This window comes from Oryzias latipes, chromosome 23 (genome assembly GCF_002234675.1).
Source record: "Oryzias latipes chromosome 23, ASM223467v1".
Lineage (NCBI taxonomy): Eukaryota > Metazoa > Chordata > Actinopteri > Beloniformes > Adrianichthyidae > Oryzias > Oryzias latipes.
In genome coordinates this window covers 19,067,911-19,081,029 of record NC_019881.2, presented here as the reverse complement: position 1 = coordinate 19,081,029, position 13,119 = coordinate 19,067,911, and the positions used below count along the sequence as shown (strand labels likewise).

General features: G+C 42.1%; 1 protein-coding gene across 12 annotated transcripts in view; it reads right to left on the bottom strand.

The window, feature by feature from the left end:
- ppfia2 (PTPRF interacting protein alpha 2) overlaps nt 1–13,119 on the bottom strand; it is a 153,972-nt gene that overhangs the window by 3,622 nt on the left and 137,231 nt on the right. For 4 of the 12 annotated variants that reach the window (XM_023952398.1, XM_023952399.1, XM_023952406.1 and 1 more), the window contains 11 exons: nt 10,954–11,035; nt 10,486–10,686; nt 5,677–5,739; nt 4,384–4,416; nt 4,136–4,311; nt 3,960–4,057; nt 3,719–3,894; nt 2,834–2,902; nt 2,331–2,487; nt 2,108–2,164; nt 625–713 (listed from right to left, as the gene is read on the bottom strand). In XM_023952398.1, coding sequence (XP_023808166.1) covers nt 658–713; nt 2,108–2,164; nt 2,331–2,487; nt 2,834–2,902; nt 3,719–3,894; nt 3,960–4,057; nt 4,136–4,311; nt 4,384–4,416; nt 5,677–5,739; nt 10,486–10,686; nt 10,954–11,035 — 1,168 coding nt within the window. In that variant the 3' untranslated portion in view covers nt 625–657. The remainder of the gene's footprint in view (nt 1–624; nt 714–2,107; nt 2,165–2,330; nt 2,488–2,833; nt 2,903–3,718; nt 3,895–3,959; nt 4,058–4,135; nt 4,312–4,383; nt 4,417–5,676; nt 5,740–10,485; nt 10,687–10,953; nt 11,036–13,119) is intronic. The other 8 variants (XM_023952401.1, XM_023952402.1, XM_023952410.1 and 5 more) reach the window with 5 other exon arrangements.

Here is a 13,119-nt window from a genome sequence, read left to right as displayed (position 1 = left end):
CCTTTTGCTTTTGTGGATTTGTTTTCTTTTGTTACGCAAAAGAAATGAAAAAAGAAATCTGTGTTGTAACTATATCAACTTGAAGAAACCAGTTAACCTTAACAAACATAACACTTAAAAAAAAAAAGGCTGATCGGTCAGTTTCATGACATTTTAAGTGTGGTTCCAGGACCGGAGATTATTTTTGTGGAACAGATTTAATGTTAACAGGAAGTAGACTGTTTTTATTTAAGTAAACTATCAAAATAATTCACATAAAACAATTTTTTCATTTCTTGTATTGCTTATTTAGGGAAAACTTTCTTTTTTACATTTTTGTGAGTAACTAACAGTATAGTTTCTTTACGATGTATCAGACACACTAATCTGTTTTGTTTAGAAGCAAGCGAGACATTGAACCTTCCATGAGCAGATTCTACAGGACCCGACTGGTGCTTTTGGACAGATATGAATCAGAGGAAGTCAGGAGGAAGCTGCAGCGTGCAGCCGGCCCTGCTGGCTCCCATCGGCTCATCTCGCTTCAAGCTGTCCTCATTCGGCACTCCTTCATCCAAAATCTATTTTTATTGTCCCTCAGTACAGCTTTGCATTGGACACAGCGACAGTCTGAGTTGTGTTACATACAGCGTACAGTTTAAGGTCCCCCTCTTCCTCCTCTCAGCAGGAGTAGGTTCTCACCGTGGTGTCCAGCCGCTGCACCGCACAAGGTCCAACTGCAGGGGGAGACGGAGACATGATCACTATTGACACAGAACCAGAAGTTCCAGTTTGAAGGGGAGCACTTTTACTCCACACAACGACGTCACCGTGAGAGGACAAAACCATGGATCAAAGGAAGTGCTGTTTAGTCGACTGTGAGGGTTTCAGACTGGAGAGATTAGCCATGAAGGATCACGGGGGAGCTGTTTTAGTGTCTTTGAGAGGTTAGTTAAAAAAAAAAAGTAAAAGTGCTTTTGTTCATGTCAGATGGAACAGTGCTGGCCTATGATCACTCATAACCCGATTATCACATGATGCTGAACCTGCAATTTTCCAAAGTTGAAACAAGTGGGAAAAGATTGAAAAATAATAGAAACTTTGTCTCATGAAATGGGAACTTCTCATACATGTGAGCAGGAATAAAACCCTCCGTTCATAACAAGTGATTCAGTTTAGCCTCAGCAGTTGATTCAGTGAGATAAAAATAAAAGCCTTTTCAGCCAGTTCTTTCCTGTAACTGAAGTGAAACAACAAAATATCTTTTTTTTGTTTTGTTATGAAAACATCAATATGTATTTAAGTCAATTTACCGTTCTGCCATCTAATGTCTTTTTTTAAAATTAGTCAATTATTTTGTTATGTACCAAAAGTACACTGATTTACAGATGTTTTGCACCATGGAGGAACAAGATTAGCAATGGAAGGAAAAAGTATCAAGAGCAACATAAAAAAGTAGCAAACTGGTAGCAGTGAATGCAGTTCAGTGTTTTTTTTGTGGTAAATTTCATTCCTGGCAGTAGTTTTTGCACTTGACGTTTGTCTTTTTCGTGGCAGCAGTGGATGCAGTTGATTTTTCTTATTTCCAGAGGGCATTTACATGAATTTAAACCTGGCAACAGTGGATACAGTTCTCTGTCAGTGTTCATTTCCAAAGAGTATTTATACCTGGCAGTAACAGATGTAGTTGATTTTTGTTTTGGCATTCAATCCTGGCAGTAGTTTTTGGAGTTGACTTTTTTCTTTTATAGGGCATTATTTCCTGGGAGCTGTGGATGCAATTTCATTTTACAGGATACATTGTTTATTTTGTTAAATGACTCTTAAAAAAGACTTCATTGATCAGTTAAAACAAAACAAAGTATTGTTAGGTGCAGCCCTAACCTGATACTCCGTTAAAGGATCGGATCACGCTTCGTTATCACTTTGGTTGATAAGAAAACCTTTTTTTTGCAGCTCTCCAAAACAACCTTTATGGAGGTTCAGGTCTAGATGCTGAAGGGTTTGAAAAACCACAGAAGGGGGGTACATAGCAGGAGAGTTGGCAACAGATCATGTGATGAGGAGGGAGACTATGTTCAGTGCACACTGGGCCACCAAGCCCAGGAACCTTCAGAGAAGTATAGCTGACCTTGAAACCAGTCCAAATACATGTCATCAGGACTGTCGTCCAGCACCTCATAGAGGACTGCAGAGCAGCCGCCGGAGGGAACAAGAGACACAGTCAGAGCTCTCACAGACAGCAGAGCTTCCCGCTCTCAGCCGGACAGCTCCGACACAGACGTAAACGTCAGCGCCGGCTTTTCTCTGCACTTGAAAGCGAAATAAAAGCTGCGTGTGATACAGGCTCTCACCCTCAGGGGGCAGTCTTCGGGAGTGGCCAGACGTCGTCGTGAGGCGGAAACCTGCGGGGAGCGTTTCTGCCGACCCAGGCATCATGCTGATGCCGTGGATGTCCCGGGGTGGGAACTGCCTTCGCCATGACGGGCCCCGGAAGTCTTTGTCATCGCACTGACAATCCCAGAAAGACAAAAGTCTTTATTCAACAGTGCAAAAAACATGTTTGGACAAGCCTCAATCTTAATCTGGGATTGGGAAAGTGCTGGATTCACAAACAGGAGGTTACTCCTCAGTTCAGCCCTTTGTTCATATTCTGACCAATTCATGCTTCAGTTGTTACAACCTCCTTCAGTTATTCATTCAAATTCAGACAAAACTGTGGAATTTAGTAGCAGCATTGAAGTAAACTGTCTATTTGTATCCATGAAATGAGCATGAATGTGTTTGTCTCTGTTTTTGTTGGAATTTTTTTTTTTTTGTTGAAAAAAAAAAAAAAACCAACAGAGAGCTTTGTTACCTCATCCAGCCTCCTGTCGGTGCCCAACGCCAGCAGGTTATTGTACTCTCGCTCGAGGATTTGACGTGCCTGACGGGACGGGGAAAAAAAAAAGCTGTTTTATGTGACATAATGGCTGACACGATTTTTGTGATCACTTCCAACAGATTATAGGTAGGACAGAGCATCAGGGCCACCATTAAATAAATAAATACATAGATGAGAATGAAGTCCGTAAATTATAAGAAAGAGAAAAAAGTCAGATTTTAATATGAAAAATAATTACATTTTCACGAAAAAAAGGCGAAATTTCAGGAGAAGAATGAGTCTTACTTTCATGATAGACGCTTTTTCCTAAACATCAGCTAGTTGGTTGTGTAAGCCTGGCTAAAGGATTTTCCTATTGGTGAAACCAAAGCGGGAGTAACCACTGATGTCTTTCATACTGAAACACGACATTTGTTCTTTTTTTGTTTATATTTTGTAAAAATAGACTTTTGCGTCATTAATGGAAAACTTTTATATCTCGTAAATTCTCAACTCTGTAACTGATGAAGTTGTACGTTTATTATTGTACAATACTGATTCTTTTAGTATATTCTCGTACAATTTTCACCTTTTTCCCCATAGTTTTACGAGTTCAGTGTTGTGAAATTACGACATTTTTCCCCCCAATAATTTTAGGTCTTTATTTGCTTAGATGTATTTCATTTTTCTTTTTTTTATGGTGGCTCTCCTACTCCATCGTAACATTGGCGATGAAAACGTGTGAAAATTCACACGTTTGCATCCCAAAGCGACGGTTGTCATGTTCAGATTTAGACTCCTGAAGCTTCGGATCCCAATATTTGTTAAAGCTTCCCACATGCATGGTTGTGTGCACGCGTGCTCCTGAGGATGCAGCACCTGAGTGTTTTGGTTGGGGATCTGGAGGAGCAGTGCCAGGCTGCTGTAGTCAAAGTTGTCATCCAAGGCGACCAGAGCTCCGTGCACGCCGCTCTCCAGTAGGATGTTGGCGTAGTCCCTCAGGCCTATGCTCTGCACCCAGCGGATGACCCGCTCGTTGCTCCACACAAGCACATCTGGGGGGGGTGGACCCTTTAATTATCCTTATTTTGGATCATTGTTAAATTTGAAATGTTCTCACCTCTAATCTCATGCTGACTATGTTCTCTGCGTCTCTCCAGCTCTTTCCGGTCGTAGTTGAGCTTCTTCAGACACATGATCCCGTACTGTAAACTTGTTCTGGCATTTTGCAAAAGGTTGGTTTAAACAGCCTGCTATGGAGTGCTGAAAGTGGAATAATCGAGGTGACGCCGGTACCTGTGGAAGCTGTCCACCATCTTCAGGTGCACCCTCAGGTCCTTCTTGGTCAGGTGGTCCAACATGCGAGCGTCCACCAAGCACTCCATGAAGTAGCTGCGGTACTGAGGTAGTCCGAGACTGGGCAGCCACTCGTTGCCAATCCACTCGTGGTTCATGTCTCCGTAGGCGAGAGTCTGAGAGAAGATATGAGCGTCTCATCAGAGAGCAGAAGAACCACGTTGACCTTCAACAGCTGCCAGACTCACCTGTGCCCAGCTTCCTTCTTCAGAGTCAGATTTCTGATTCCAACACAAAAACAGTCAAACATTACAATGCAGAGAAAAAAATGTATATTTCAATGATAAGTCTATATTTTACAAGGTGGTAAAACATTTTTGCCTCCTTTAAGCATTATTTTGCGTGTGTTGTATGTGTGGCATCTTTGTAATAATCATATAAACAGTGCTTCTCTTTGAGAATCTTTACCTTCACTGTCAGGCAGCTTTTTTGGGTTCAGCAGGTCTTGATGAATCAACTCGACTTCAGAATACATTGGCAATCATATTTATTTATCATTAAATAAAATGAAAGGTGTTCATACCTGGATTATTCCTTTTTATATTACTCTAACCACCGAGTGTGACAGTTTGAGCCTTTAAGTCAGGGGTCTGCAACCTTTAGTGCTAAAGGCCGTGTCACACAGCTTTTGCGCTTATTGCTCGAATGAAAACTGTTCATACGTGAATATACGTGGAAAACGGGAGAAAAGTTGTGGTCTTTTCCTGAAATCTTCTTCACAGATGTATCACGAAGGAACCATGTTAAAACCACGGAAAACGTGCAGATAAAGAGCTGAGAGCTGCAACGTTCCACTTCATGGTTTAAAAAAATTATACATCATTTATGATTTTATGGCCATTAAGCCCTTCGTTTATAAAATGTAGCTTTTAAACATTCATAATAATTTAACAGTCTGAGCTGCACATGGCAAATTCAAGAATAAGCCACCGTTTCAAAATGGCGTTTTTTCTGTTGGTCTAATCTCCATAGCAACCATTTTATAATTTGGTTGCCTGGGGGTGACAAATTGGTCTATGTACTTTTTAGAAGAATCAGCAAAAGGAAATTTTTATAATTTCCTCGGCAAGAGGTTTTTTGTTAACCAAGCCCACATTCCTAAAATGTTGACATCCTATGTTATGTCATTTTGTTCAGCTTGACCCAGGAATTCTTGTATGAGATTTTCACAATATTCTGGTAGAAAATGTGCGAGCAAATGGGAAATGCCACTTTTTCGAGCTCGCCGTGTTAACGCCCATTAGCAAAGCCTCAACAGGAGAAGCAGGTTGCAGCCCCCCTGCTCTAAATTCGGTATGCTTTTACGATTTTTCCTTATCAGTCTAAACTGTAAATGATGAGGAGCACAAAGCTGTAGGATTTGTTGTTAGTATTGACAAAAGGTTGAAATCCTTGGTGGGGGCAAATAATCACATGCAAACATTCGAAAGTCTCATTTTTGACGAACCAATAGGAGCAGTGGAGGCAACAGTGGGACTGACCGTTCTAGAGGGGGCTGCCAGAGTCTCCATCTCCTCATGGGTCACCCATACATTGCCTGACGGCTACAAGGGGCGGAGCCCGAGAGACGGAGCAGCAGCAGGGTTGGTAGTATGGGTCCGGTGGGAGGGGCAAGCAGTGTTAAAGAAGAAGAGCAGCACCACTGTAAGCCAATAGCGTTAAAGCATCACGGTCAGAAGAATGACACCCGCCAGGGGTCAAAGGGGGTGCACAGAGGACAAACACACAACACAAAACATCCCAACTCACAGTTAGCATGCACAACAATTTTTAATAACATAAGACACACAGTTCTCCAAAATGCAGTTCTTTAGCAAAATGATTTAATCTGGTTATGTCTATAATTATAAACATTTGCATTTTAGCACCAAAACTGCCAAAGCTATAATGTTTGACACTGACAGAAGCTGCTTTGTGTAGAAAACAAAAGGATAATTAGCTAAAATGAAGGAATTCACTGCCAAGTGAACACTAAATTTGACATTTGTAACCCTTGTGCCATCTTAGATGACCCCACCCTTACATTGACATGTTCTCCCTACCATGACAAAGGTGGATAAACGTGGAAAGATTTCATGTAATCCATGGACACCAGTGAAGATCACAAATCATTGAAGAAAAAAGGTTCAGTGCACTGTCTAGTGGGTCTAGATGACCCCACTCGCAATGTTAAAGTGCCTAGGATAGCACAAAGGTTAAATGACATTTGTTAAATTTCTGTCAAAGATGAAAGTTTTCTTTAGGAATTTTTAGACATGAGTTTCAATGAAGCTACACATTTTAATCAGCTTCTTCGTTGATGATGAAGCCTTTTATGTTGATTGCGTAAGCACTGTACTATAGTGGACTGAGTTGTGTCGTCAGGCAAAGGAACCAACAGAGAATTAAAAGGAAATGTAGCTTCATGAAACAGGAAGTGACATAACTTGAACATGCTGCACCTTAGTGAGACACAGGATGGACCTGTGTGGTGCTTTAAATAGTGCAGTGGGAGTGACTGGTTCAATTCCCGACTCGTTAACAAATCGTCTCTATAAAAGCCGACTCTGCGTAAAGATCCTCCATGGACCAGATCCTCCATGGACCAGAACCTCCCTGCTCTGATGCAGATAGAGTAGTGTGGTGGCAGTGTCTCTGTGCTTCCAGTGAGAAAGTGCTGGTTCAATTCCCAGTTAGGATAAGGGTTCTTAGGAAGTAGATGTCATAGTCTGTGTCTTTAAACCTGATTGTTGATTTTTGAAACATGTGGAGTGTGTTCAGCTCAAAGGAGCAAAGCAACACAATTCTGGTGTAGACGGATTAGCACAGTGGGTAGTGTCTCTGTCCTTGAAGCAGGAGAGCGCAGGTTCAATTCCCAGCTAGTTGCATCACAATTCATGCTTGTGGTGAGGAAGAGTCAGGGATGCTGGGAAAGGGGACGGCTTCATCTTTAGTCTGGTTGACGATCAAGGAGATCAATGACTTCATGTGCAATAAGATAAATGATGAAGGTTGATCCTAGAGAAACACTTAACCGGTAGTGAGACAGCTACCTAGAATACTAGAACCTGATAGTAGGCTAAACCAACTAGACTGTACTATTTATTTTGGGCCTAGTAGGAACTAGATCAGAAGTACTTTCACGCTACATACAGTACAAGTTTATGGTACTATACTTTCTAAATCTTTTAACTTTCTAAATCTTTTAACTCTAAAACTCTATAAAAGTTGGGTGCTTGTTTTCAACAAAAATATAAAAGATGAAAATGTTGTTGCTTAAATAATCTAAATAAAAGTTGTAGTTTACCTAGCCTACAAGGAACTTGACAACACCATCAGATCACTGTCTATCAACTCCCTGTATCCAGGTGTTTTCTACCTGTACTGCATCTACTGTGCTCAGACCCTCCACACATCCCAGCTGCATTCTGAATCTATCTAAATGCACATCATCTTCTGGGATCCTCTTCTCCTGGTCCTCCTTCCTTGGGGTGGGGGCAAAGATGAAGCCCCCTTCCCTGCCGTCCTGACTCCTCCTAGCCGCAGCTTGAATTGTGAGGCGACTGAACACCTCAACGTCCCTGACTGGGACTTGAACCTGCACTCTCCCGCTTCAAGGACAGAAACACTCCCACTGTGCTAATCTGTCTACAGCAGAATTGTGTTGCTTTGTTCCTTTGAGCTGAAGACGTCCAGGGGTGGATTCCAGAAAGCAGGTTATGCTAGCTCCCACGGTGATTTTGAGGTTAAAGCTATCATCCATGATGGAGAACGACACCTACCCCATGTATGAGTCTGTGTCCTCACTGTGCAGCTCCTTCAGCGTCAGACTGAGACATCCTAAGTGTCTGAAGGAGCGACACCGCAGGTCGTTTCTACCTGCTGCCGTTAGACTGTACAACCTTAGCTGCTCCCAGTGAACCACGTTAACATCATCGGCTCTGTCATATTTCTTTTACCCTGTGCAATAACCGATTATATGGTCATCCTGTGCAATTTTTTGGAAATGTATGTGTGTTTATTGTGTATATATGAGTGTATATTGACTCCATAGTTTTTTCTTTTTTCTTTATATATCGCTCTCTGTACCTGTACTGCTGCTGCAACAAGGAAATTTCCCCATCGTGGGAGGAATAAAGGAATATCTTATCTTATCTTATCTTAAAGAAGTGTACAATGGAAGTGTTTTTTTTTCCTTAAAAGAGCGTTGGTTCAAATTCTGAAAGTGGATCACGGGTGTATGGTGAAGCGTCCTGCCCAGGACGAGAAGCTGGTCTCATCGATCACGTTAGCGCTGCTCTTCTAAGTCCTTCAGCCTGGAAGGACTCTCCTGGAAGGACTTTCCTCACCCTCCTCCCTCCCTCACTATAAATAGCAGCCCCTCACCTGGAGGACACACAAACACCTGCTGCCACCTGCTGGTAGACTCTTCCCACTGCATCTCTTGGGAGTTCATGATTAGTCATGTGACACGCTGAAACACTGCATTGTTTAGAGAAGACGGGGTGAATTTGTACACAGACACACACACACACACACAGTGTGGTCATTGTATTTTTGTGCGGCTGAAAAGATTTGTCCTGCTTTATAGGGGTCAGCTGGAGATGACTGAATCATTTTCTCCTGACAAGAACAAAAGTTGTATTTTGGTTGAAAATAAGTCGGAGATGTTTATTCCATTTTATGAGCTTTGCTAACGTCAACAAGATCAGGCTAACCTCAGACTTTAGCATTCAACAATTATTTTATTTTGAAATTAACCTGATCATTTACTCATTCATTTCCAGTTTTTAATGAATGAATCCGTTTTTCTGTCTCACGTTTCTGTTTAACCAAAGTAAAAGTTTATTCATCCATTTTAGTTCTGACGTTTTTTCAGGTCCTTCGACAAAATACAACAAATGATAAAAATTCTAAGCAGTTCTGGTTACATCGACAATGAAACTTTGTCGTTTGTCGGAAACAGCGTTTAAAGTGACTCCGCCCCCTTTACTTTGACATAAGTAGTGGTTTTTATCATGATGATGCTGTTTTTAGTTAAATCACAATCGTGTTTTCTTCAGAGCAGCAGGAGTTTATTAGAGTTGTACGTGGGACTGTTGACATCCAGTAAGCCCGCCCCCCTTTCCTATTAACCTATTAACAGGCACTCCTCATAACCCCAGGCTTACATTAGCAGAGCTACAAAAAAAAACGAGAGCATATTATTCAAGCTATTCAGCCACAGGAAGACCGCTCTGATCTTCATGACTCAGCAGAAATGGCAGAATTTAATGTTTCTGTAGCTCATGTTTACTTCACATTTTTCATCTTTTATGTTGATTGCATAAGCACTGTACTGTAGTGGACTGAGTTGTGCTGGGTGGCTGTTTGGGTCCCGTTCTAAGTTCCGGAGTTTACTGAACGCATCAGGCAGAGACGCTGCTTGGCCCTCAGTTCTGTCACTCAGCTGTCGTCTGGGGGCTTGGACTAATCAGATGCAGTTTTTGGCAAAATAAAGCAAATGGGGAGGACTGGTGCGGGGGCAAGGGAATTAAAGTTTGGGGAGACTGTCAGAAAAGAGTTGTTGGGCAAGCTGTACGGCGTGGTTACGGCCTACAGTGACCTAACCCCAAAAGAGATAAAGTCTCAGTGCTTCACTGTGGGAAAGGGACGCTATTGCAAATTACTACCTAACGGCACATGCCTGTTTTTCTCAGGTTTAAAATCCGCTGGAATGACGTAAATCGCGTAAATGCTTGAAGATTTAAACTAGTCGAAAGAATGTAAAGACTGGTGTTAAGGACGTGTAAAAGGGCTAAAAACCAGCTGCTGTTTGTACATTGACTGTATATGAGAACTTTACTGATGTTTCAAATGGGCAGTACCTGTTGGCTCCAAGAAGCCAAAATCCCATAGACTTCTATAAAGAAATAAAGAACTTTCACTCAGTCATTTGTCAGAATAAAAATTCTTGATGTTACCTTTGTTTTTTAACATGTTCTTGCTAATCCTCATTTTTTTTTTCATGATATTTTTTTCTTTATTGCAAGTTATTCAAGTCAAAAACTTACCTATTAGATGCCACAGTAAAAGTAGGTCACCTTAGGTCACCTTAGTCTGTAGTCTGTCTGTAGTCTGTCTAAAAGTAGACTCCAACATTGCGGTGTCTGTATCTTGAAACAATGGCCACTGTATTGACGGCATTTTGTTGTAGTCAAAAGTACGAGTCATTTTCTATTGGTGATGTCACACTCACTCAGTCCAGTAATCTTATACAATCAATGGTAGTGGTGCAGTTCTGGTCTTAAGCAGTTCTCCATGCAACTCACGGTTCTGGTTGTGGGCGGGGCGGAGGGGCTGGTCAGGGAGACCATTTCTTGTATGGCAAGGCGGAGCTTGAGCCGGTGAAGAGGGTTGCTGATCCCGATCTCCCTCTGGATCTCAGTGTCAGAGAGGGCCGACATGATGGCGCCGCTCTTCACGTTGGCCCGGCATGCTGCCACGTACCAGGCTGGCATCCCCAACCACAGCTTCATCGCAGAGGAAGAGGAGACAAATGAGGTCTGATAAATTAAGTAAAGACAAACTTTACTTTTCAATCAGTCTTGATAATCCCATTTGAGCCCTGCCTGGGGATCACTGTTAATGCAGGTGGATGGCTGTTCTGTACTGTAGTGAACAACAGGGGGCAGTGGAGCTTGATTATCCTCCAAACAATCCACCATGTTTTCTTGTTTATTGATATTTAAACCCAAATCAGACTCTAGCAAACCATCCCAGAGTTTGAATGAACTCACCTCTAGCCAGGCGACCACTGTGGGGCCGTCCCACTGAGCAAAAGGTAACCCTTTCCTCCTGGCCTCCTCCAGCAGCTCGTGTCTGAGGAGACGGACAGAGGACGGCACATCACCCAAACATCTGTCATCCTCTGATCTCTCTCGTTTCAACAGACGTCTCAGTTACCATGGCTGCGCTAATGTGGGTTATCCTGTGCGTGTGGAGCTATCTTTGGGGTATTCAAGTGGAGCCAGTGTCCAGCTTTAGATCCACTAAGACTTAGTGGCTTTGACAAAGACATTTACTTCCTGATAAGCCTTAGTCACATGACCTGTACGGGGGTCGACCTGCACAAGTGCTGCGAGTACGACCGCCTTGAGGGGTGTCATAAAAATGGAAAGTGCCACTGTTTAGTGTGTGGTGAGTGTAGTATGAAGTGTGAAAATAAAGTAAGGACTTATGACGTATGAGTGTCCGTCAGCCACAATCTAGTCGTTAGTAAGCTGCGACTACTGCCCCTTACTGACCGCAAATGCTGCATGCACGTCATAGGAAGGAGGAGGAGGCTCTACGCTCTACAAACTACGCTCTGATTGTATAGTTTCCTAAATTCTAACTTTTAGGCTGCTTTACTGGACGCATACCTATCATGTGAACAGCGCTAACGGACTCTTTGAGCAGTGCGCAGGTTTCTCAGGGTGGTTAAAAAAGTGAAAAATCAGTAGGTACTTTATCCTTGCATGTTGTTAAAGTGTCCGCTCGGACCTGTTGCCTGAAACATACCCGTAGAAAATGTACAGAAACATTTTCACTCTACAGGCTCACAGAAGAATGTATTTTCGTGCATATCTTGTACAGGTTTGCCCATCGCAGACAGCACATGTCCAGCCATGAAGACAGTTGCGACTAAGGCTTTATTATGATGTTTATACTATTGTTCTGAAATTTCGTTCCATTTTTTACTTCAATGTGGAGCCACAAGTCCTGAATGAACACACTCCTGAGGTCAGATGCAAAAAACTAAACGTACAAAGACAAACAGGTCTTAGTAGTTCTTTATTTTATTTCTGTAACTGAAATGTGTAACTAGGACAGTTTAAAGAGAAAAGAATCATTTAACAGTCACAATAGTGCCAATTATTTTTCTTTGTTCATAATTTTCCTTTCCCGACTGTCAAACAATAAAAGCTTATTTTTTACTGATTTATTAAAGAATTTACCGTACATTCGGTTTAATTGATTGTCCTATTAACTAATGTAGTTCAGGTCACTTCAATTGATGGTTCCAAAAAACATCCAATAGAAATATTTTTATAACTTTAATCTGTACTTTATGATTTTGAATTAAGTACTTTATACCTCAGACCAACAGTACATGGACCAACTTTGTTAATGTTTTTGTTAAATATCTGAATAAAGAAAAAAAAAAGTGCGTTTCTGCCACAACAGATCAAAAAGACTATTTTCTTTTCTCCACACACAAACTAGTTTATCAGAAATGATTGCAGTTACTTCCCTGCAAAGACTTTATGCATCTGGCCTCTGGAGGGCAGCGTGCTGCTTCAGAAAAGCACCAGAATTAGAAACCACCCAGCTAATCTGAGAACAAAGCTGTTTGTCTTCTTCCTCTGAACTGTGCTGCAGGGTTTTTTTAAGCAGGTGGTGAGGTGTGTCCTGAGAGGAGGCTCTCTGCTTGCTGACCTTGTCAGCGCGATGTAAATTGCACCTTATCGACAGGAAGCAGCAAACGCATCCTCCTGCTTTTCCACACACACAGCTATTTGCGTGGAATCCTCCCACACGGAGATGCAGGACTGATAAGAAGCCAAGACATTCATCACAACATCAAGACGCGTCGAAAAGGAAACAAAAGGCCCGACTTCCTGTTCTGACGTGTGAACACATTTCCAAGTTTGAAGTGAAATCAGCCGTTCCTTGAGAGGGTTTTGTCAAAGGACTTGACAAAGCGAAGGAATGGGCTTTGTGATAAACACGACAGATGTGGCACCTCGGCGCTAAAAACCTCAATCACACATGAGAGGCCGACAGGTGATTGAAGAAATGTGTTCATCCAGGTACATTCACGGTCTCATCCAGAGGAGAGGAGAGCTCATGTTTATGTTCAGGTCAGGTCTAATGCAATGTGAGAAAACATCCACTGAACATAGCTGGGTAGAGGGAAGGAA